Raw genomic sequence first — 23,267 nt, forward strand, 5'->3', positions numbered from 1 at the left:
AGTAGCTGTGCGCCAGAAATGGGCGATTTGCATGCCGTTGTTCCCCGAGTACACAGCGTGACCTTATGATGTCATTTCTCGCAGGCGTCGGCGGAGGACAGCCTGAGCGACTCTGCGTCGGACGAGGCGGGCACAGACGCGGCCGACGCCGACCTGCCCTCGTCGCAGACGTCGTCTCCGTCGCTGGACGACCAGCAGGAGGAGCCGCCGCGCATCAAGGCCGAGCCGCCGCAGCCGGCATCGCTGGCCAAGCCGGAGCCGCTCAAACCGGAGCCGCTGCCGGCGGCCGCCCCCGCCCCCGCCCCCGCCCAGCCGGCGGCCACGGCGGCCGCCGATCAGCCGGAGCGGCCGGCCGAGCGAGTCGAGCTGTCAGAGCGTCAGGCGGCCGAGGCGGACCAGGCCGAGCCGACCGAGCGGCTGGAGCCGCAGGTGCCGGCCGGCGCCGGCGCTGCCACCACCTTCACAGAGTCTTCCAGCGAGGAGGACGTGAAGCCGAGCCTGGCGCGCCTGCAGAGCGGCCTGTCCGCCGAGCCGCCGCTGGCTGGGCGGCACAGCGAGGTCCCGGGCGGCGGCCACACCGGTCCGCACGGGCCGCCGCACGGCCTGCCGTCGGCTCTGCACCCGGCTGGCCTCGGGTACCCGGCAGAGGCGGCGGGCGGCTCACCGCTGCGAACGGAGCCCGTCGAGCCCACTGAGCCGGAGAACCTCACTGTCAAACAGGAGCCGCGTAGCGACACGGACGAACCCCACCGGCCGCCCCCGCCCCCGCCCCCGCCGCTGGCCACTGTCAAGGCAGAGCCGCGGCCGGCCGAGGCGGCGCCGCTCGGACCGCTGGTCACCGGCCCGCCGCCGCCGGTGGCCGCGACACACCCGGCGCACCCGCCGCTGCCGCCACATCCCGCCCTGCCACCGCTGCCGCCGCACCCGGCGCCGCCAGGGTACCCGCCGCACGTGTACGGCTACCCCTACCCGTACCCGTACTCTGGGTATCCTGGGTACCCGCCGCGGTCGGCAGCAGGTGCGCCGCCCGCCCCGGCCGGTCACCCCGAGACTCTCGATCTGAGGAAGGCAGAGAGCCGAGAGCCGGCCGCCCCGACCGCCAGCGCCCCCGCGTCGACGGCTAGTAACGCCGTGTCGGTAGTGACGCGTACGTCGACGGTGCCGTCCGCTTCGGCCTCGATGGAGATGGCGGCGGCGGCCGGCGAGCCCCGACACTACCCGTACAGCTACTCGACGAGCGTGTCCTCGTCGGTCCACTACTCGTCCAGTGTCAGCGTGTCGGCCACCACATCGTCCGTGCTGGTGCCGCCTCAGCATTCGGTGCAGCACTCTGTCCACCACTCGGTGCATCACTCAGCGCAGCATCCAGCTCGACATCCTGCTGAGCACCCAGCTCAGCACCCGGCTCAGCACCCAGCTCAGCATCCACCTCGGCATCCAGCTGAGCACCCGGCTCAGCATCCAGCTCAGCATCCTGGTCAGCACCCAGCTCAGCATCCGGGTCAGCATCCGGGTCAGCACCCGACTCAGCACCCAGCTCAGCACCTATCTCAGCACCCACCGCCGCCGCAGCAGCACCCGTCGCAGCTGCCGCCCGTCTCCTCTGCGGCCGCTCCATCGTCGGTGATCACCCAGGCGCCAGCGTCTGTTCCTCCGGGCGCGCCGCCGCCGCAGCCGCCGCCGCCGCCGCTGGCCCGCCCCGCCTCCCCGCCGGCGAGTCCGCGGCCTCTGGCGCTAACCCCGAACCAGCCTCCGGCGCGGCCGCCGTCCACGCAGGCCCTACCGCCGACCATTGTACCGGGCGTGGCCGGCTACCACGACCCGTCCGGCGGCGCGGGGAAGCCGTCCGCGGACCCGGCAGAGGACGAGGATGAGGCCGGCGACAGCCCACCGGCGGCGCGGCCGCCCAGTCCCGAACCCAAGGTGGAGGACTCGGAGTGCCACCGCAGCCAGAGTGCCATCTTCCTGCGACACTGGAACCGCGGCGAGAACAGCAGCTGCGCGAGAACGGACATGACATTCAAACCGGTGCCGGACAGCAAACTGGCGCGCAGGAGGGAGGAGCGTCAGCGGCGCCAGACAGAGCGCCAGGAGCGCGAGCGGGCCGACCGCGACCGCCAGCAGCAGCAGCAGCAGGTGAGTGGCGCGGGGGACGGCTGCGATACGGGTTTTAGATTTCGAAGGGAAATTTGCGTATGCACTTACCGTTACGTCTTAGTTTTCCGCATTCATTGTTATGTATTTGCCACAAAAATATTCCGTAATCCGTATTCGTATCTCGAGTCACACTTGTATCATTGGTCCATTCATGCATACCTTCATTCATTTTTATTCGTCCATTTGTTCATTATATATCAAATTTTGGTATAGTCTGCTGCTTAGCGGGCGGGACTCTCCAGAACCCTTTTCTGTATATAAGAGATCGGTCACTCTGCGCACCTCGTGTGAGCTGGTGTGTAATCTCCCCTGTCGGTCCACAGAGGAAGGAGGCGGCTGAGAAGCAGCGCTCCGCCGGGGAGAAGGGCCGCGGCTCCCCTCGCACCCCCTCGGCCGCGGCGGCGGCAGCAGCGGCTGCCGAACACGACCGGCTGCCGGTGCGGCCCTCCGAGTCGGGCCTGTCGCGACTCAGGTGAGCCAGGAGACGGGAAGGGGCCGCGGCCCTAGCAGTTTAAATATGCTTAGATATAGCTAAGGCCACACTCTTCCTGCCGCTAGCTACGAGTGTTGGTTTCGCTCTGTGAGTGTTCTGAGCCAGGAGCTTCGGTCTTTGAGCTGCGGTGTTTCCTTATAGGCCATGGGTGCCCTCCGAGTTATCCCGAGTGTCTGTCGTTATCCGTGAGTGCCGACTGTCAACCGTGAGTAACTCGTCTGTGCTTTGTCTTCAGCGACTACGGCCGTCCGCTGCCAGTCATCTCGCCCGGCGGAGCGGGCGTGCCCTACTCTGTCGGCTACCCGCTGCCGCCCCACCTGGAGCACATGGCTCCGGCCATGGCGGGCTTGCCGCCCGGTGTCTACCCGCGTGACAGGTCAGTGCAGTGACGGGAAGACGGGAGAGACGACACGGGAGAGGGGACAGATTGAAGGGTAAATGGGAGATGACGGGGAGACGAGATAGATGCCACTTACCAGGGAGACGGGAGAAGCAGCAGCAGAGTCGAGAGAAGATGGGGAGACGGGAGGGACGGGCGTTCATGGGTATTGAACACGAGAGATGTCGAGACACCGCCGCTCCTGTGCACTTCATAAGGCTTAGTTGCCATAGAGTCCGCTGTCAGTCTGAATTCGCACCAGAATGGTTCACTGTGACCTTTAAGACCGTCCATCTCACCTGTACTACCCCTTATCTGTCATAGGATGGAGCTGGAGATGCTGGAGCGGCGCGACCGCGAGCTGCGAGAGCTGCGCGAGCGAGACCTCAACGAGCGCCTCAAGGAGGAGATGTTCAAGTCTCGCCCGCTGGACGCCCATTGGTTAGAGATGCAGAGGTACGGCCCTCCTCAGCACATGTGGTAAGCTGAGCTTCAGAGGACGCTAGACGGTCGTCGGGGAAGGCGATGGTAGTAGCGGGAAACATTTGAACATTTGAATTTGGTGATTTGCTGCATACTTTCGTTTTTCGTCATGTATGTGTTGGTAATTGGTATGTCTGTATATTTTTGCCTGAATGGCGTGAAGCCATTGACGTCTTACGAATGCCGACTGATCACCTGACAGTTTGCCAGTCTACCGACTAAGGCCTAACAAGACGGGAGTGACTCACCTTTTTGTAACCTTCTCAAACCGACAATCTCATGCATTCGTATGAATTCCCTCGGCAGACATGCCGTCCCCTGTCCGACGTGCAGTATGCGAACCGTGTCTGACTGTGTCCGCGCGGGGTTGCAGGCGCCAGATGCTGCCGGGCATGTTCCTGCCGCCGCCGGGCGCGCTGTATCCGCCGCCACCGTCGCCCTCCCTGCTGTCTGCCATGGAGCGCGAGCGTCTGGAGCGGCTGGGCGGCTCCTCGGTGCCCCTACCGCCGTCGGCCGAGGGCGCCGACCGGCTGCCGCTCTCCCTGGCCGACCCCATGGTCCGACTGCAGATGGCCGGCCTCGGCGTGCCCGTGCCGCCCGAGTACCACACACACGCACACGCGCACGCCCACTCTCACACACACGCGCACACACACCTACACCTACACCCGGGCGACGCGGCGGCGGCGGCTGCGGCGGCCGCCGCGGCCGGCGGCTACCCGCTGCCGCCCGGCTACCCCCCGGGCCCGCGGCCGGCCGGCCTGCCGCCGCTGCCGCCCCGGCCCGGAGAGCCGCCGCTGTTCGCCGCCGGCTACCCGCCCCATCTGGGACGGCCCTACGAGGAGCAACTGGCGCAGGTGAGTTTACCGGACTGGGAGACAACTCGGGACGGGGTGGGAAACTGAGAATTGTGTGGAAGATTAAAGGTTGTCACTTCTTAGGTCGTGCCATTTTTAGATAACGGTAACGGCTGTCAATGAACGATTCAATTCGCTTGCATCAATCGCCATTTAGCTGACATGCGAACACTAGTCTGTTTCTAATCACATGACGGTTCTGGCCACCATGGCCCAATCCGGCCAATTATACCTTCGCATTGTTTATAAAGCCAGTCGCCTGTCTGGCTCTCTGTCCCAGCCAAGTGTTCTGACTGCTGTACCGTGTGTTCCGCCAGCTGTCGGCTCACGCAGCTGCCCAGGAGCACCTGCAGCGCCAGCTGCTGGAACGTGAGCGGCTGGCCGGCGGCGGTCCGGGCCTGCCGCCGCCGCCGCACGGCCTGCCGCCCAGCTCCCTGCACTCGTCGCTGCTGGCGCACCACGCCCAGCAGGAGGAGCTCATCAGGTCAGTGGGAGAAAGAGTAGAGGAGCTCATCAGGTCAGTGGGAGAAAGAGTAGAGGAGCTCAGGCCAGTGGGAGGGAGAGTGGGGCAATGACTAGTTGGACAAGGTTGGGAGAGGAGAGAGGGGATGGTCATTTACCAGTCAGTCAAGAGGGAGACTTTGCAGGACAGTGGGAAACCGGAGCAGGGGGGCGGTGTTACTTAGGTCAGGGAGGGGGAGGAGGGTGCTGGTTGGGCTAGTGGATGATGGGTCAGTTCAGCGCGGGAGGTGGCTGTTGTGGTAAGCTGGATGGCTGGCCATAGCAGTTTGAAGAATAGAGGGTAGGTCATCCAGTTAAGGAAAGCGAAGGGCTGTTTCAAGTTTTCAGGTTAGTAATGGGTTAAGCTGTTTCATAAAGAATATAAATTATCAGTTTGTCGGTCTGAGTGAGACGGAGAGGAGCGATTGGCCATGTTAGTCGGGAAGACTTTTCGGAACTGAAGTACGAATGGTGAGGCGCGGGACCAAAGAGGGGCGAAACGAACAAATTGGTCATAAGATTAGGCGACAGTTGGTATGGACCGATGTGTCCGAATTTTCTAACGTTCCGGTCATTCTGTTTCAGATACCAGCGTGAGCGGGAGAAGCGGGCGCTGGAGGAGGCGGCCCGCGCGCCGCCCAAACCCTGAGCTCCCTCCCCTCCCCTCACCCGGCGTCCCGCGGAGCCGGACCTACGTGCAAATACGGCGCAGTGCCGCCAGAGGATGCGTGCTTTATTATTTATGAACCGGGAGCTACGTGCAACTAGCGGCGCCGGACTGTTGGAGGCTTTCAGTGCTCGGCGGCGGTGATGACGTCATACCGGTGACGTCAGCGGCGGGTAGTGTTAGACACACATCGAACGGAGCGGTGCCGGGCGGCTGGCGTGGACGGCTTGAAGCCGTGCCTCGGCCGTCTGCTCCTCACACATGGCCCGCGCCGGTCTCTCGTTCATCTCACTCAGACGCGGCGCGTGTTGTGCTTGTCCGTCACTGGCGACTGCCCAGCAGCGGGAGGAGCCCCGATCCAGCAGAGAAGACGCTCGCTGTACCATTGTTTTGTACAAGGTTCATAGTGTACATATTTCCATGCTAATATAGATAACTCCTTGCTTTGACACACGAAGTTTTCGTGTTTTTCTTCTCCACCAGCGAACTGGCTACACGCAAGTCAGCAATAAAGAAAAGTGAATTATCAACACGTGAGAGACTGCGCGATGGAAGAAACTGTTCGACTCCCCAAAAATAAACGATCCTTTTGTACCTTCTGTCCATTGGCCAGAACATACATAATTATTAAATACGATTTAGCGGGTAATATGCGAATGCCAACCGAAGTACAGAGGATATAAAGACGGATAATATTGTATTTATTTATTTCAGACCGTGCTTGCAATAAGGCGCATGGTGGATAATCAACCCCAGAGGATACATTGCACCGTCACTCGATACGGGTAAACATCGTGCTAAGAGCATAATCGCTCCAGTTCTACACAACAATAAAATGCACAATTACGACACAATAAAATAATGCTCACAGATTCATTACTTATAATTTTCTTCATGTGAACTCAGCACGACCAGATTCCAGATACCAAACTACGCCTATTTAGAAGCGACGCGCTAGCCGTAAGATGGTAAATGATGCAGCTGGAAAAAAACAATAAGGCAGAATGAGTGCAATTTCAGACCACTCCTTTTCGGAAGTACGGAACAAACTGGTTCGTGGTTACACACGGAGTCAAAACTCGTCTGATTGATGTGAAGCATCAACTAAACAGAATTGAAACACAGACGGCCGAGGAGGAAGAATTACGATCACTATTGCATCGACGTTCATGCATCATTTCCACAGTTCAGTGTACTGGCTTAGCGGAAGATGTCGTGAGAGGATCATTTTTGCACATTCAGTTATTGAAATATGCCGCCTCGTCCAACCACTCCAATACAAACGGGTTTGTTCGATTTGCCAAACTCGGCTGGTGGAGCTACGGTATTTGTTGGTATACATTACGGAGACCGGGAGCAGCTGCACAGGCAGACTCAGCGCCCTCACTAACCTAGTGACATGCCCACCCCCTCCCTGCCCAGCCCATTCATCCAAAACATTGATACGAGGAATCAAAGTAACGCGGCAATTTGCTGGGATGTGGTTAAAATGGAGACAAAATATTAGTGATTCTCGGTCCGTAGGAAGTTACTGGCAGAATGAAATACAACAGTCCCGATATGTTGACCGTCTCAACTGAAAGCAGGAGACATTAAGAACAGAACACCGGTTATCTCGGAGCTCAAGGAAATTGAAGGCGGATACCACAAACATATTCCCCGTCCGAACAGAAACCCGGTACCGAACTGAACACAATCCACAGACAATCACAATCACTCGGCCGCGCCTGCCGGCCGTCTCGCCGCCGTTCCGCCGCCGCCGGCCGCGCGCACCGCTGCATCAGGCCGGCTCCCCCGGAGTCCGGTTTGCGAGCCAGCCGTCCTGGTGCGGTGCGCGCGCGGCGGCGGCGGTCGGGCGGCGCGGCCGGCCGGCGGGCGCGGCGCCCCGTTCCGCGGCTAGACGCCGCCCATCGAGCCGCCGGCGTGCGTGGACCAGCGGATCTGGTTCTCGATAATCTGCACCAGCTCGGGAGGGTTGGGGATGCGGCCCGTCTCTAGCTTGGACCACACGGGCACGTCGTTGAACTGGATCTCAAATGCGCCCGTCGATATCAGGTTGGTTTCGAAGAAGTTGCACACGAAGAAGAGCATCATGCAGCCGTAGATTTTGTTCTCCTGCAGCCAGTTCCACCATTGGGGAGTGGGCTGGTTGAGGAACTGGAACGGGTTACCCCCGGCCACCACCAGCATTATGAGCACTAGCTTGACGACACCCTGCCGACAGACAACACACACGGATCAGTGACAGCAGGGCCATTTGTGCACGCAAAACACCCGTGAAATATCTATCTGGAGAATATGTGGGATTACCCAGGTCAAAACGTGTAAGTAAATTACCACGTTTTTCTCGACCATATCGAAGTTATCATGCATAGTAAGAATAGAATGCTTTATACTTTGTGCCAGCATGTCAAATACTTCAGGAAAAAGATACAGGAATGCATATCGCAAGCACACAATGGATACACATAACGGAATCTTATCTCGCATGCAGACTCCTGTCACCATCTAAAGCGGCGTGACCGTCTTATCGTCTTATCAACCCGATACGAGACGCTAAGCGAACGTGAGCACCGCGGTACATCCATAAGAGCTGGCATCCCAATGCCCTGGTCCACCACTCAAATCCTGTAACCTTGGCACACGACACCGCTCACAATGCTGAGTGCGTGAGTCGGCAGATATGTGACGGAACTTACAATGAGTCGAGCAAGTCCCATCTTCCACGTAGGCGGCGGGAAGTTCTCCCCCTCCACCTGCACGTCCGGAAACTTGTCCTTGATGAAGCCGGCATACTGCTCAAATGCCTTCTGGTAGCCTCACGAGTAACTGAAAACGGTACAAAGCGCAACGCGCTGGCGTCATGAAACCGCACTTTCGTCGTTTCGATGACCCTCTCTCGCCAATAGTTTACAAACTCATTAAAATAAAAAAAAAAACGAAAACGGTCAGAGGCGTATCTCAGCGACGTTATGCCTCAATTTTCCACCGGCGCGCCGCTCCTGGGTGCCTATGCTCGCTGCGACGGGTCAGTTTGCCTACACGCACGCGCTATCAGCCATATTGTTACACGCCGACCAGCGACCGAAGCCATATCTGGGCGGTGTTTCACTGGACGCTGCTACCAAGCTGCTAGAGCATTTCGCGAGCTGACGTCACATATTCTGGCAGTGATGGAGATAAGAGTTTGTTGATGTGTCCATGGAAACTCAATTTGGCATGTGTGCTGGCAGCACGCTAGCAGCAGCCGTGAAACGGGGCTCTGAATGAGGTGACCATCGGGACCAGTACTGCGTCGAGCTCCTGGGCTGGGCACACACTGTCAGAGGTCACCTACACCAGTCTCCAATAAGTGATGCTGTTCTCTGCAGTGGCACCACTGAGATCTGTATGATATCACTAAGCAAATAGTGCTTTACGTCATCTGTGACTAGATGGATGTCAGACAAGACAGACAAGTTGCCTGAGTCCCACTCTGCACATGAGGGCAGTTGGATCAGCTGAACTAAGTGAATATGAGACGAGGGAGCTGATTAATATTTGTCCTGCAAACCTAGGTATATACCAACCAATATTACTGATTTTATGACACATGCATACCTTCAGGCCCTAAAAAATCCACTTTTGTCAAAAAGCTTTTCATTGTGTTGCACCTGTTAGGCCATGAAAGGTAATACAGTGGTTGTTGTTAAGCTCAAACTTGAACTACAAAGTGAAGAAGCTTTAAACCAGTCAAAAATCCATGCCTAAGCAGAATACAGGCCTCAATTGGCTTAAGATTTAAGAGCTCTTTAACAGCTTAAATTTTTCATAGGTAAAATCTTAAGTTAATAGTTATAAGTATCAACCTGTCCCTGACCTTGTACCAGTGGCCTGACCTGACCTCATTTCCCAACCAGCACTGTCTCACAACCATTACATTTGGAAGTTCCAGTCATTTTGAATCAGACACTGAACATATCACTCACCACAAGCACGAGCTTCCCATACAGCTTGCAATCAATGTCGATGTACAAGAGGTTCAATCATCCAACCAAGCCCACAAAATCTAACATTCTAATTAATACTTACCAATACAAGAAGGTAATAGTGGGTCCCATCAGCTTTGATGCGATTTTTGTTGGATTTTCTCCAACGCTCGCTTCTGCAGTGCCCTGCTGCTCGCCACCTAAGAAATCACGGGCGACCAAAAGGCACAAAATGCCAAACAAACCCAGATAAGCGGTTTGGCCGAATTCGGCCATGATATGTTTGAAGTTTTCAGAAAAAAAATATGATAGTTGTTGTACGGTACGGAAATGATGCGTCAGAAACGGCTAGCTCACACTGATGCTAAAAACTCATGCTATCAGATTAAGACTTTGCATATTTTCGTTATCTTTGTCAAAAACATGAACTATTGTGCGCCATCTTCTGTCGCATTTTGTGTTAAGTGTTTTGTGCTAAAAATGACGTAGAGCTAATGTTTCTAAGATTAAATATGATTATTTCAAGTTAAGTTTATTAGAATTTTATTTTTATATGAGTTTATGCTGCAAAAATTTTTATTTACCTTTAATTGCGAAAATATTATCCTGAAAATGCAAAAAATGAACAAATGACGTCATTTAAAGTTCAGCTAAAATATTTGAACCAATGCTACTGTCTCGACTGTCAATAGGCAAAGGCAATAACAATCGCAAAGTTAAGTAGTATTTCAGTCGGTGACACACCAGGGAAATAAGCTAAAATTAGAGCGCTCTATTTATTGCTCCCGCTACTTCACCGTCTCCCATAGGGTCCTGTGTTGAGCTGGTGTCGAGGCTCTAAAAATGACGCCGATTTTTGCACCCTTCTCACGAAAACCGCTCGGACCGCCTGGAAACCAATTGTTCCGCTCTAAAAATTTCATGATCGACGGGAAAATGAATGAGGAAAAGATTGGTCCTGAAATAATTCTGAACTCCCTGTAGAACATATCGAAATATGGCTGCAAACTAGGAGCATGTCAAAATCGACAAAACAATACAAATAAACTTACCGGGATTTTTTTATTTTCCATGCATCTGTGTATGAAATCAGTCGGTTTTTCGGAAAAATCATCTTCTGTTTAATAAATAATTCCACAATTGCAATCGAGAAAAAAAACATTCCGCTGTGACAGCAGTTTTGGCATTGTGCCAGTAGTGTGGCGTGCGCGGTGCTGCGTGGTCGTCGGGACGGAGTTGTGAGTATTTTCGGTGTTTTAAATGGTTGATGGCCATTTGAACCAGCTTCATATTATTTCCTACAAATTTTTACATCAAATTATTGCTTTGAAAGACCATTGAAACCCCTTATCTCTTCATGAAGCACGATCATATTCATCGTCGACGAAAATGGCGCGGGACTCCATGTGCATTCCGATAGAAATAAATCGTAATTTAAATAATATTCGATGATAATTATCATATTCTAGTGACACATTTTCATAAAATAAGGCATAAACTTTGCAAGGAAGTCAACATTGGATAATTGAATTCTTATTTTTCTCAAATATCCTTGTAGTAGTCAAATGGCTCAATTGTTAGATAGATGTAAGTATATGTTTTGGCTTGATGTTTGCTGTGAAACCACCCAGCCACTTGCTGGTTGAGTGGTTTTCTGATAATTACCTGATAATCATTTCTCCTTTTCCTTAAAAGAAACTAAAATTCCTTTCAAAGTAATCCATTTTAAGGAAAGGCGGCCTGCTCATTGCATTTCATGTTCTTGTTTTGTTATTGCTGGCAGTATTTTGATACAATAATGCAATAGGTATGAATTTTTTGCAATAATAAAACCTAAGACGAACTTAGTTAATGCGTCAATCAAACACCCAACAGAAAGATTGTGAGTCCTTGTGACGTGAAGTAGAATATTCTATGAATGTGTTATAAAGAATATGCCAAATATTAAATTAATTATTATTTGATACCAATAGCTGAGCAGGTGAATTATGCCACAATATAATTTCATTTTCTGGTTTTGAAATAGCCGGCAGTATTTTACTTCAACAAATGTAATATACATGGAATACATGTTGTTATGTTACCTATGTTAAAAGTTTAATAACAGCCAACAGAAGGAGCTGTTTCAGCAGATAATGTTTGTACCTTATGCATTACCTTTCTTTTCTGCAGGACCATGCTTCCGCTGGGTGGTCGACATTTGCCTCCTGAAGAAGTTGAGCAACATGAAGACCACCAGATGAGGTGTCTGCAGTTCATGTGGAACTCTGCAGACTACAAGTGTTATGCCAACCACAACCAAAGTGCTGTGATCATGGAGGTATGAACCTCATGACAACACTTCAGATTTGCAGTTGAACCAAAGTGTGATTCAAACCACCTGTGGCATCTCACTCAATGTGTGAACAGTGTGATTATTGTGCAGTGTTCAGCTGCAACTAAGACATTTATTAGTGACTTGTTTTGCAATTAGCCACCAAAAGCATTTTTTGGGCTGGCTGCTGTAATTTGTTGTGCACTGCGCAATAGTGGTAGTGTTTTGTCACTTGTCAAGTTGTCAGTTGTGCATGTTGCATGTTTCTCTTCCCTCGGCCCTCATTATCAGTTAAGTGGTGAATTGGCATCACTCAGTCTCCCCAGATCTCCATTGACTGTCTGTCAACCACCTAACTTGAGATGGTATTTGCTAATAGTGTCAGAAAAGAAGTGATTGTAGACATTTTTAGGAATATGAGCTCCGTTTCATGCGTGTTCCAGTGGTCATTTTGTCACATGTCCCATAGTGTAATAAATGGAAACTGTTGTTCCCTTTTGAAGGTACTCGCGGATGCAGAAAGCGTTGGGCCTAATTATTAAACGCACCCTCCTATCAGCGACGCACGAAATCGACAAATATCATCCTTTTTAGAACAGGAGAAAACGAAAACTTGTGAACATAGCTGTACCTACAACAGTGCATAAGGAATTGAAATTCTGGGAGTTTTTGAAATTCGGAGAAACTGAAGTTGTCGACAGGTATGCCCCCTGCACGTCAAAGACCGCCTAAAAAACAAACGTCTACAAATGAAGGCAGTATTCGTATGTTCGTTGTAATTGCAGCAGCCTAGCAACATGTATTGCGGTCCGATTGCGAATTACACTCGTGCTCAAAAACTATGCCGGTAATTGCCAATGCACTTAGGTCATAGGTGAGGAGAGGAAGGGTTATGTCATATGTCAACATCATAGAAATGGCTTCATCTGAGCTGTGCCTATTGTAGTTGTACATAATTCAACCAATCTATGCATTTCGTTTCTTGCAATCTACTCATGCTTTCACTCCAGCTTCAGAGTAATCATTCCATATTGTACGTCTTAAGATATTGATTTCTATGGCGGTTTGCAATTACTAGCCACGTCTCACCTCAGTTTGGTGGCCCCGCATCGGCCCACTCGGCCGCTCTAAAATTGACTTACGGAGGAGGATGGTGGCTTTTATTTTAGCTTCTCCGCCGACTGCGGGGAGCGCCGTCGCCGAGGTAGGAGCAATAAGTAGCTTATGTTTGGGACTAATTTCCACGTTTAATTAACATTTTAATGTTATTTTAATTAATTCATGTTAATCTTTGACGCATTCTCTTTCTATTGATACCATCCACCGGTCTGAGAATTACTGCCTTGCTGCGTAAGGGCCGATAAAAGATCACGTTTTTAGGGGTATCTCTTCAACATGGGGCAGGAGCAATAAATAGAGCGCTCTAATTTTAGCTTATTTCCCTGGTGTGTCACCGACTGATTTTGGTGGTATTTTGAGGGGTAGGCGTGCTTTTTATCCTTTGCTTTTCCACGCGTATCTTTATTATTGTGTTACACACTTGCTTATCATTACAGCTATGATTAGCAGCAAGGCCATCATTAGTTGCAGTGCCTTGGTTGCAGTCAATTTCTATTCAATTCATTCATTTGATTTTAAACTGCTTCTCTGTATGAATATAATTTTAGCAGCATTTCCGTTTCCTTAATTTTGTCTCATTGAACGTTTTTCCACCGCTGTAATAATGTGAACTGCAGGGACCACTCCACTCCAACTCTAGTTTGTTGTGCATCAGATCATTGATTCCTGGGCAATCCGTGTCAAATTTTCTTGTAAATCTTGGTGCGCAAACCTTTGTCTGCTAGGCTGGGCTAGGTTTAGGGGATGCTTCTGTTTGTTGTGTATCATAACCCATGCCCTGTGGCCTGTTGAGCTATTGGCGGACTGGTTTATATAGCCTTGGACTGTACCACCCACTGGGCTGGGGGGGGGGGGGGGCGTTTTGGCCCCCTAAGAACATGGAGAGCTACCCACTGTTGACAGGCTGTGCCACTGCCACGCGGTAAAGACGCCATGATTTATTTTTCTTGTTCTGGCCTCGTGAGCGTTAACTAGTCGCCTGAGGAATAAAGGTGAAAAGAGATACAGAGTGACCGAGGACGGAGGAAGCGCAACAGTAACGGGGCACAACACATACCAACCGATTTTGAAAGCTCAAACAGTATTTGATAATGCCACGGCACTAGGTACCTTGTTAACAATTTTCATTGGCCTAGGTGCAACCGATGATGATGATGTCTCAGGGCAGGTCCAAACTCCAAAGTCACATTTTTGACTATTTACGGGCATTCTAAGGAAAGCATTATAACATTGACTAAAAGGCATGTTATCCAAAATCATTGATAGAGCATCGGCTGCCTCATACATAAGCTGTTTAAAGAAGTCACTGATACCAGGTCAGGTCACAGAGGTCAGGCCACTAATGCCTTGTCACATTACAAACCCATCTAAACTAGGGTCATGTGAATGCTATTTATAATGCATGTCTTGTAGCCAATTTTACATTTCACATTCAATGGAGTGGGTTAGACGACCATTGGGGCTGGTTTAGGTTATGTTTTACTGGAGGTCAGGTCAAGGTCAGGAAAAAAAGAAAAGGTCAAATTTCGAAGTTGATATTTTTGTATAGAAAGGATATCTATTTGATGCAGCTAATCACGGGAATCCAATGGTGGTGTTTATTTTACTCTACATACTTGGTCTAGAACGGCAAAAAAAAAATTGAGGTTGAAAATTTAACATAAATTTTTAGCTTTTTACCACGGTCGTTGCCGCGTTGATATGAGCACAGTGTACGAGATTCTGAGGCAAGGAGGTTGACAGAAAGGCAGAGAAGTTCCCCGCGGCGGCAGCAATCAACACCTGAGGCCCAGCTGAGGAGGCTGTCGCAATCCGGTGCCGTCTCCCGAGTGCGCCGAAATGTCGACCCCGCCTCCCGTAGTCGCCGCACGTAGCTCGTATTGCCAGTTTGCGCGCAGTGTTGGGTGCCGTTTGCACATCTCGGTTGCTCACACAAGGCTGGGCTGATTGTGCTCAAAGCTGGCACATCGCAAGGGGCTGCTTAGCAGGGTCCCTTGCATTTGTTGCGCAAGTGAGCTGGATGTACCACTCCGTGGTTATACATTTACAGAGCTCACTCTCGCGCTCGCTCGTTTCTCACATCCCAAAAGACGTCTTATCCGATCGATTGTGTTTTTCTGTTGTTGTGGTATATGGAGCCTAGTGGAGAGGCTCTTGAATTCAACAGTGCTTGACTTAACCATGATTTTTTCTGTTCTAGCTTCTTCTGTAAATAATTAAAATGGAGAACGTTCTGACTTTAGCCACTGATGATCTTGTTAACTCCAATGCCCTGCAAATCAATGGTAAGTGTGGACAGTTTTTCTGCATAGTTCTAAATTAAGACCTTGCTTGAAATATGTTCCTGAGTTGTGTCAGTTTTTTTGTTGCATTTTCTGCCTGTAGAAATTTATACAAAACTTTTGCATCATATTGTTGCTAATATGTAGTTGTCACTTGTCCCAACACATTTCCATTGCCCATTCTTTTGTTTGTCAAACTGTGGGTAGTTGATATTATCAATGTGATATCATATCATTATATCAGTATATATCATTATATCAGTAAGCAAAATTTTGGTAACTTCAGAAGTTGTGTAAGCTTTGTGCAACCTGTAAACACCTGAGACATAGAATTCCAATGCCTTCTGTTTGTGATGTCAAACCAAACCACTTATTGTTTGTTGATATTGATGAGGAGAGAAGCCTTGTATTTTTAGGTAAAACCTCATCATACACCTTGGAGTGTGTCATTGATGAATAAAGTAACCCCAACCCAATACTATCCAGTTTTGCCGAGCTGTGTCACTGTGGTCGGTGTTTCCTGAACCAACGCCGCTGATAATCACCTGTTGCCGTCAGTGGGCGAGGACGGACTGGCCTCGACAGTGGGCCTGCCTGTCAACGTAGTGCCGGCAGAGGGAAGCTATGTCATCAAACAGCTGGACGACGGCACCACCGTCCTGCTCGACGCCGTGAGTTACAATGCCAGGGAGAGGGTATTTTGTTTTATGAAATAGTAAGATAGCAAAAGGCTGCTACTTCCGAGTTTGTACTCAGCCACGAACGAGCGCTTCTTTTTCGGCCAGTAGTGATAAAATGCTCGTCAAAGTAAGGAATTAAAGTACGCTTAATTCACATACACTCAAAATGAGTCATGTCACCCCGTTCACATTGCTTCGTTCTGTACAAATGCCCCTGTCATATTGTGGCCAACACTAAAATATACGGCTTTGAGTCATCCTTAAGTCTGACCACGCTTGTCGCTCTGCAGATGACGTTTCTGAATCACATGGGCGGCCAGCTGGTGCTAAACAGCGCCCCGGTTGGCACGGACCTGCTGACTCACAGCATCTTCAACGCTGTGGACGCCGACCCGGCCGGACACCAGCTCATACAGGTGGGCGCTGCCGCCGCCTACGTCAGAAGTCTAACGCTGCCCGTGGCCTGTCATGATAGCCAGTAGCCAGATGACATCTTATTACCTAGACGTCACGTCTGTATCATCTTAGCGTAATGTGTAATGTTGATGATTGTATAGCGGCTGAGTCAAGTCGGTTTTTACGCGACAGTCATGGTTGTCCCCCGGTGTTGTACGGTCCGTGCTCAGTGCTGACCTCAATGATCGTCCGTGCTACCCGCCGCCGTACTGGCCTGTCGTACTAATCCGCCGTGCTGACCCTCCGCTGTACTGATCCCCCACGCTGACCGGCCGCCGCGCCGCAGGGCCTGGAGACGGTGACTGAGGAGGTACCGCTGGACGTGCCGCCGGCGGCGCCGGCCGGCCGGCCCCTCTCCTCAGTCGAGGCCCTGCTGGCAGAATCCGGCGACCTCACCGGCCACCGGGATCCCGGCGAGCCGGACCAGGAGCCGCAGCCGGCGGCCCCGGTTCCGCAGCTGCCGACCAGGGGACGGGTGCCGCGGCTGTACCCGCCGGAGCCGGAGGAGGAGCCGCCGGGACCGGTACGTGTCGCTGCAGCGGTCTGTGGCATATGGTATGGACTGTGAGCTACCTCTCCCTGTCATGACTGAGATGTTTAGCTACAGGCAGATGATCGTATAGCCGCCTGGGCCTGTGTGTGTGTGGTCATCGCTGGGTGTGTCGTCTCTAAACGGTCGCCTTTCTCTGCTGTGCTGTGAGATGTGGATTGTATTCTTCCCATCTGATCAGCTTGCCACCACTGCCAACATAATGCATCCATGTACGTTTGCGTCCAGTGTATTTGGAGCCGATCCAAGTCAGGTTTTACTGACGGGTCGATTTGCGCGTGTTTGCCTCAGGCACCGTGGACATGTCCCCGCTGCTGCAAGAGGTTCAACCTGTGGAAGCGCTACCTGAACCACGTCAAGCTGCACGACTACGAGAAACCCTACAAGTGTTACAAGTGCCGAGAAGAGTTCAACTTCGAGGTGGGTCCAATGGCAGAATCAATAGCCCTAGGCTAACACGTCTCCTTTGGCTCATGATATGATAAAGCAAAATCATTCTTGTTGCTGCTAAGTCCATGATGTCTCATCTTGCAATGTGCATGATCTTGCAGCTCTACTGTGCCACAGCCCCTAGTCCTACGCACTTCGGCATATGACTGACCCAGCTTCCCCTCCCGTGTCCGTCGAGCAGAAGAACCTGCAGCTCCACCTGGTCACGCACAACCCGAACCAGCTGCAGTGTCCCGACTGTGACCGCCTGTTCCGGCGGTTCGCCTCTCTACGCTCCCATCTGGCTGTGCATGAGGTGGATGAGACGATCCTGTGTCCGCACTGCCAGCAGGACTTCCCCACGCAGGTGGGTGGCGCCGGCTGCCGGTCTCAGAGCGCCATGGGATGACTTCTTGGGACTTCTGGGATCATAAATGGAGGATTGTGCCGAGCTGGGTGTGCCCGTGCACAGCAAATCGGCCGCCGCCCTAGCGGTGACATTAAACTCCGCCGTCTGTTGCGGTTCCAAAGCCAAGCCGACGTGGAATTAAGAAAGCTTGGGCACCCCCAGTTGGGCGCCAACTGCCACCTATGTCTGGGCCAGGTCTGGGCTGCTTCTGTGAGCTGCTGTGATTACGGAGCGAGCAAAGCGAGCGGAGTCTTTCCTTAGATTAACGGAAATTTCTGAGTAAGTGCGGACGCTTTTGCGAGGCTTATATCTCAGCAACCACTCGACCGATTTACACGCGGTAATTTTTGTAGGGTAGCTTCATTCCTTCTACCAAGTATTGGACTATTCTCGATGCATGTGGGTGACCCCTTACGCACGTGCCACGTGCAAAACGAAGAGGTGTCACTTTTATAATTGTTGCAATATGTCTGTAACTACTTGGCCGATTGCGCTGAAAGTTGGGATGTAGGTAGGCACCCACTAGGCAATGCATATCCATGTGCCAGAGTTGGGGTGCTGCTGCACGTGCGCACGTGCAGGGGTCGATTCCAGATCTCGAGAACGGCTGAACCGAAGGCGCTCAAATTTGGTACATGGTTAGGGACCGATTAGTAGGGTGCCGTGCAAAAGTCAGTTGGGACCCAATTTGCACGTGCGCACGTGCAGGGTGCCGCTTCCAGATCTCGAGAACGGCTGGGCCGATTGTGCTCAAATTTGGCACATCGCTAGAGACCGGTTAGTAGGGTGCCGTGCACAAGTCAGCTGGAGGTACCCCTCGAAATTTCGCACGTGCAAGGCTCACCCTCTCGCTCGCTCCGTTAGTCGCCCAAAAAGGCGTTATACTGGTATTGTACTTCGGTGTGAGTTCGTCATGGGCGCCTGGACTGTGAGTGGTGCCTTGTGTAGGAGCGTTGTGGCTGATCGACAAGTCTCTTGGTGCGTCCATGTATGGGGTCTCTTGCCTAAAAACGCCACGCCACGCCACGAGAGTGGGGTGGCTTTCCTCATTAGATATGTTTGTTTTATACCTACGCGAAAGAAGTTGTGCGAGGGTTGTTGAAGGACATAGGTCCTTTATAGCCAGCTGTATTTTCGCGCCGTGGTTTGTTTGTGGCCGAAATAGCTCAGTTGGGAGAGCGTTAGACTGAAGATCTAAAGGTCCCCGGTTCGATCCCGGGTTTCGGCAGTTTTGGGTGGGCGCCTGCGGATCTCTGCTGTGCAAGCGCATTCTGTCGGGAGGTATTCTTGTCGGTTTTGTCGAGACTCTTTATGACTGTGGACTTTTTCAGTGCCTTAACCCTCGCCCGTAAACGGCGATCTGCCACCTTCGCCCATGCAGGGGGGGGGGGTTGGTGCGACCCCCCCCTTGGCGTTTGAAAACGGAGCGTCGTAGAGCTTAGCGGAAAAGACCAACGGATTGCTCTCGCCGAGATCTCGCGATTGGTGGTATATTTTTTGGTCCTAGGTCAACATTTGACCTACTTTTGACCGGTCAAAGGTCAAATTTTCGGAAAAATAGACTTTTTCAAATTTTCCGCGGCGATTGCGGCAAAACGGTGGGAGATATCGACTTGAAACCTTCACTATCGTGTTCCTTGATCAATTCTCTATCGTTTGGTATGTATTTCGTTTCCCTAGCTCTAAAAATGGCGCGTTGGGAGCGCCGGAAGTCGGCAAGGTCACAGTCGGCGGCAGAAATTCGAAAAATCAAAATTTAAATTTTTGAAATCTGATTGTATTTTTGGATTTGGGATGTCCATTTGCTCCCTATAGAAGCTAATATTGCTGCATATTCCCATTGAGGTGACAAGAATTAGCAAAATAGTGGTTCGGGCGCTTTTCAAAAATAGTACCGGACGCTGTTCCTCTTGTGACGTCATAGCTCCGTGACCTGACCTGACCCGGTCAAATTTCTTATACCATATGATAGCCAATACTTGCCCCAACATGCATGGGAAGTTTCATCACGATCCATCAACCGATGTCCGTACCACCGGCAGGAAACCTCGGGCGTTGGCACTCAGTTTGTGAAAATCCGGCCGGAGGCTGTTCCCTTTGTGACGTCATAACTCCGTGACCTGACATGACCCGGTCAAATTTTTTTTATCAAAAGATGCGCAAGGCTTGCCCCATAAGGTACCCAAAATTTGGCGGCGCTGCGCGCCGCCGTTTTTGCACTATTTCCGAAAAACCTCAGGGGGGGGGTTGCACCAACCCCCCCCCCCCCCCTACATGGGCGAGGGTTAATCCGTCTATCGATTTTTATCAGACACGTAACGTAGCTTTGTAATTACTTCTGTTAGGCCCCTGTCAGCTGTGATTCGTTTGGTCGATTCTTGCCGCTCCCCCCCCCCCCGTCTCTGGTTTCCCTTCAAAACGTACAACACTTGCCGCTCCCACCTCCGCGAGTAGCTCACTGACCCGTCTGTCTCCGACCAGGTCCTGTTGGACAAACATCTCCCCGTACACACGGCTCCTGCCGCTGAGGAGGACGCACCAGCCGCCGCCCCTGCGGTGGAGCCCCCGGCACCACAACCCCCGCAGCCTCAGCGGCCGGCCAAGCAGCCCGACTGTCTGGCCGACGCGGCGGCTGAGGCGCTGGCCGATACTACCGAGCTGGTACTGGTGCGGCAGCCGCCGCCGCCCGACTCCCTCCACTGCACACAGTGCAAAATGGTGTTCACCAACTATGACGACCTTCAGGAGCACGTGCGCGCCCACCGCACGGTAAGTAGAGGGCCAAAGGGTCAGTGAGAGCAGTTAGCAGACTATCAGTAAGACGGTCTTGTCACACACTGCAACATTGAATCGCAATGCCGTTGTAAGTCGTAACGTAGATTTGCTGTGCACACACTGTTATGCGCATAAGCATTAGCGGAGGGAGATTCGTTCGCGTTGGTGTATATGTGCTGCCATACGCGTCTGTGGCCAGCTGAGCTGGCACTCGTGCGATAAACGTGACCTTCAAAGCGATACGACCACTGCACACATCATAACACACACCACCTTCAATCATTAAGGCCGTCTCTAAAGAAAGTCATCATAGCAAAGGTCATGATGTACTTACAAAATAAGGCTGCCTATCACACGGCTCTTCATGTAGCATCACACGCACTGCATTTTCTATCCTCCTTCCGAGACCGCTCGGCGCCGACTGCCGGCCTCTCCCACACCGCGCCTCCCCGCCAACCAGACGCCGGCCACCTGACACTCGATGCCATTCAACACCCCCAGTAAACTGGCGGATCGCCCCTAATGCCGCTCCGGATATACGAGCCGGCGCTAAACAGCAGTGCAATAAAAATATCGTGTTTTGGTCGCAAATGGCCACGCAGCTGTGAACACGCCCCTAAACGCCAATTAGGTAATTGAAATATCGTGTTTCTTGATCACATCGACTCTCTCTCCACTGACCAAGCTTTATTGGGGTGTTTACCAACGGTGTTATCCTACCAGCGACTCCCGCTGTTCCCGTAGTCCTCCCCCGCAGTTCGGCTGATGGTCTCCTGTCATAGGCGTCATATAGCTTTATTGCCACGGTGTCCTAAACCCAAATAACCAAGTGTTAATAACCCGCCAGCCGTTCTGTCGCTGCCTCTTTGACCCTATAACTCCCCTCCCGCGTCTCCGCTGCACAGGTACAGTCTCTCCTTACGGTGAAACAGAGGCGGCGGCGGCCCAAGACGGCCACGCCGTCGGGCCGCACGCGCTGTAAGCTCTGTGAGAAGACGTTCGCCAAGCCCGGCCTGCTGACAAGGCATATGCTGATCCACACGGGCGAGCGGCCCTTCAAGGTGGGTTGATGGAGCCGAGACTGGTGCCTTACGCTGGCTTTACATCGTAAGCTGAACCAAATTATATGTTATCATCATACATCATATATCATATATCATATATCATATTATATATCATATGCAGTTATCATCAGGCACTGGCTCCCAAGAAGTCAACATATTTGTTTGGCCTCTTCATTATGGGCCGACAAGATTCTTATTCAACAAGATCAAATCTTATTATTGAAATCCAAGTGCGAATGCAGTCGGCTGATTTGTGAATAAGATTCGCATGCATGTGTAAATTGAAAAGCATTTGACAAGTAAAATAAAAAATGGCTAGCCCTGCTAAGTTCCGTCGGAAGCATACACACCTGATTTCGACATTCCTCCGTTTCAGTGCGAGCAGTGCGACCGAGCGTTTAACCAGAAGAATGCGCTCAAGGTCCACATCGAGTCAAAGCACGGCAAGCTGCGTCCACACCAGTGCCAGCTGTGCCGGCTGTCGTTTGCACAGAAAGGCAACCTGCGCAACCACGTGCGGCGCGTTCACAATCTGAGCGAGACCACGCAGCGCTCGCACGTCTGTTCCCAGTGCGGCTGCGGCTTCACCTCAGCCGCCGTGCTGAGCAGCCACGTCAGTAAAATGCACGAGCGGCCACCGGGCGCGGAGATCGGTCCCGAGGCGCTGCGCGACCTGGTCAAACAGCTGCTTGAGTACTCGGCGGCCAACGAGGCGGCGCGCGAGCGCATCCACGCGCAGATCGCAGACATTGCCGGCTCGATTGTGGATGATGATCTGCCGACGGTTCTGGCGGGCCTGGTGGGGAAAAAGGCGAGTGCGGCAGCCGCGGCGGCGGCGGCACGCAGCACCGGGACTGGAGCGGGAGCGACGGAGAAGGACGGGCAGACAGCGCCGGAGGGAGAACGTTCGCAAGAGATCACGCTGCCAGACTTGGAGCACGTTGAGCAGCAGGACGACCAACAGCAGCAGCAGCAGATGGATGTGGAGTCGGAGCCGGTGCCGGACGTCTCCGTAACGCCGGTGGCTCGTACGGTGCACGAGCTGACACCTGCTGAGCCTATACCTGCCGAACCTGGCGCAGAAGCTGACGTTGAACCTGCCCCAGAGCCTGGAGCGCAGCCTGTCACTGAACCTGCCACTGTTCCTGTCACTGACCCTGCCACCGATACTGCCACAGACACTGCCCCCGACCCTCCCGTTCCTCCAACTACCTCGTCCATCAGCCCGGCCAAGGCAGCCTCCATCATCTCCTCCATCACCAGCGCGGCGGCGGCCGTGGCCGGTCCGAGCGAGGACGGCGAGGATCCCGGCCGCCACCGTCCGGCCATCATCACCCTGGTGGACAAGGTGGGCTGGGCGAGCGGCGCGCGCCGCTCCTGGGCCAACTCTGACGGCGACCCGGGCTCGGACAGCGCCGCCCACCAGCAGGGCAGGAAGTACCTGGTCAGGGTGCGCTACGAGGGACGCCGCAGGTGGTTCCAGTGCCTGTTCTGCACCAAGGAGTTCCGCAAACCGTACGACCTGGTGCGACATCTGCGCATCCACACCAAGGATAAACCGTTCAAGGTGAGGACTGAGGACGTTTGTGAGATTAGTTGTCCATTAGTCTCCTTTATATTGTGGTTTATTTGTTAATCCTTTTGCTGGTTGTGACACAATATGGCCGTCATTTGACCTGCACAG

The 23,267-nt window shown here is 52.7% G+C and overlaps 3 protein-coding genes and 1 non-coding gene across 7 annotated transcripts in view; 3 read left to right on the forward strand and 1 right to left on the reverse strand.

The window, feature by feature from the left end:
* The window catches only part of LOC122392860 (arginine-glutamic acid dipeptide repeats protein-like), a 97,756-nt gene extending 91,625 nt beyond the window's left edge, over positions 1-6,131 (forward strand). For 3 of the 4 annotated variants that reach the window (XM_043388187.1, XM_043388188.1, XM_043388190.1), the window contains 7 exons: positions 85-2,136; positions 2,481-2,629; positions 2,886-3,026; positions 3,354-3,509; positions 3,886-4,369; positions 4,687-4,853; positions 5,456-6,131. In XM_043388187.1, the coding sequence (XP_043244122.1) occupies positions 85-2,136; positions 2,481-2,629; positions 2,886-3,026; positions 3,354-3,509; positions 3,886-4,369; positions 4,687-4,853; positions 5,456-5,519 (3,213 nt within the window). In that variant the 3' untranslated portion in view covers positions 5,520-6,131. The remainder of the gene's footprint in view (positions 1-84; positions 2,137-2,480; positions 2,630-2,885; positions 3,027-3,353; positions 3,510-3,885; positions 4,370-4,686; positions 4,854-5,455) is intronic. The other variant, XM_043388189.1, reaches the window with a different exon arrangement.
* Positions 6,132-6,227: 96 nt separating this feature from the next.
* LOC122392873 (thioredoxin reductase-like selenoprotein T) lies at positions 6,228-9,848 on the reverse strand. Its single transcript, XM_043388209.1, has 3 exons — positions 9,609-9,848; positions 8,237-8,366; positions 6,228-7,751 (listed from the first exon to the last, which is right to left on the reverse strand). Exons 2-3 carry the CDS (start codon positions 8,255-8,257, stop codon positions 7,434-7,436), a joined length of 339 nt encoding a protein of 112 aa, XP_043244144.1. The 5' UTR covers positions 8,258-8,366; positions 9,609-9,848; the 3' UTR covers positions 6,228-7,433.
* A 5,287-nt stretch (positions 9,849-15,135) lies between these two features.
* LOC122392862 (zinc finger protein 236-like) overlaps positions 15,136-23,267 on the forward strand; it is a 29,569-nt gene continuing 21,437 nt past the window's right edge. The window contains exons 1-9 of the mRNA XM_043388193.1: positions 15,136-15,223; positions 15,779-15,891; positions 16,191-16,316; positions 16,643-16,879; positions 17,198-17,326; positions 17,538-17,702; positions 20,226-20,513; positions 21,425-21,580; positions 21,960-23,150. Of these exons, the coding sequence (XP_043244128.1) occupies positions 15,160-15,223; positions 15,779-15,891; positions 16,191-16,316; positions 16,643-16,879; positions 17,198-17,326; positions 17,538-17,702; positions 20,226-20,513; positions 21,425-21,580; positions 21,960-23,150 (2,469 nt within the window). The 5' untranslated portion in view covers positions 15,136-15,159. The remainder of the gene's footprint in view (positions 15,224-15,778; positions 15,892-16,190; positions 16,317-16,642; positions 16,880-17,197; positions 17,327-17,537; positions 17,703-20,225; positions 20,514-21,424; positions 21,581-21,959; positions 23,151-23,267) is intronic.
* Trnaf-gaa lies at positions 18,900-18,972 on the forward strand. Its single transcript has one exon. It is a non-coding gene; the product is annotated as a tRNA-Phe (tRNA).

Source organism: Amphibalanus amphitrite, unplaced genomic scaffold (genome assembly GCF_019059575.1).
Source record: "Amphibalanus amphitrite isolate SeventyFive unplaced genomic scaffold, NRLGWU_Aamphi_draft 000504F_arrow, whole genome shotgun sequence".
Classification (NCBI taxonomy): domain Eukaryota; kingdom Metazoa; phylum Arthropoda; class Thecostraca; order Balanomorpha; family Balanidae; genus Amphibalanus; species Amphibalanus amphitrite.

Bases quoted from the DNA above. Each gene is read 5' to 3' on its own strand.
- LOC122392873 (XM_043388209.1), bottom strand. From the start codon at position 8,257: ATGGGACTTGCTCGACTCATT. The intron at 7,752-8,236 runs GTAAGTTCCGTC...GTCTGTCGGCAG, and splicing joins TGGGACTTGCTCGACTCATT to GGTGTCGTCAAGCTAGTGCT.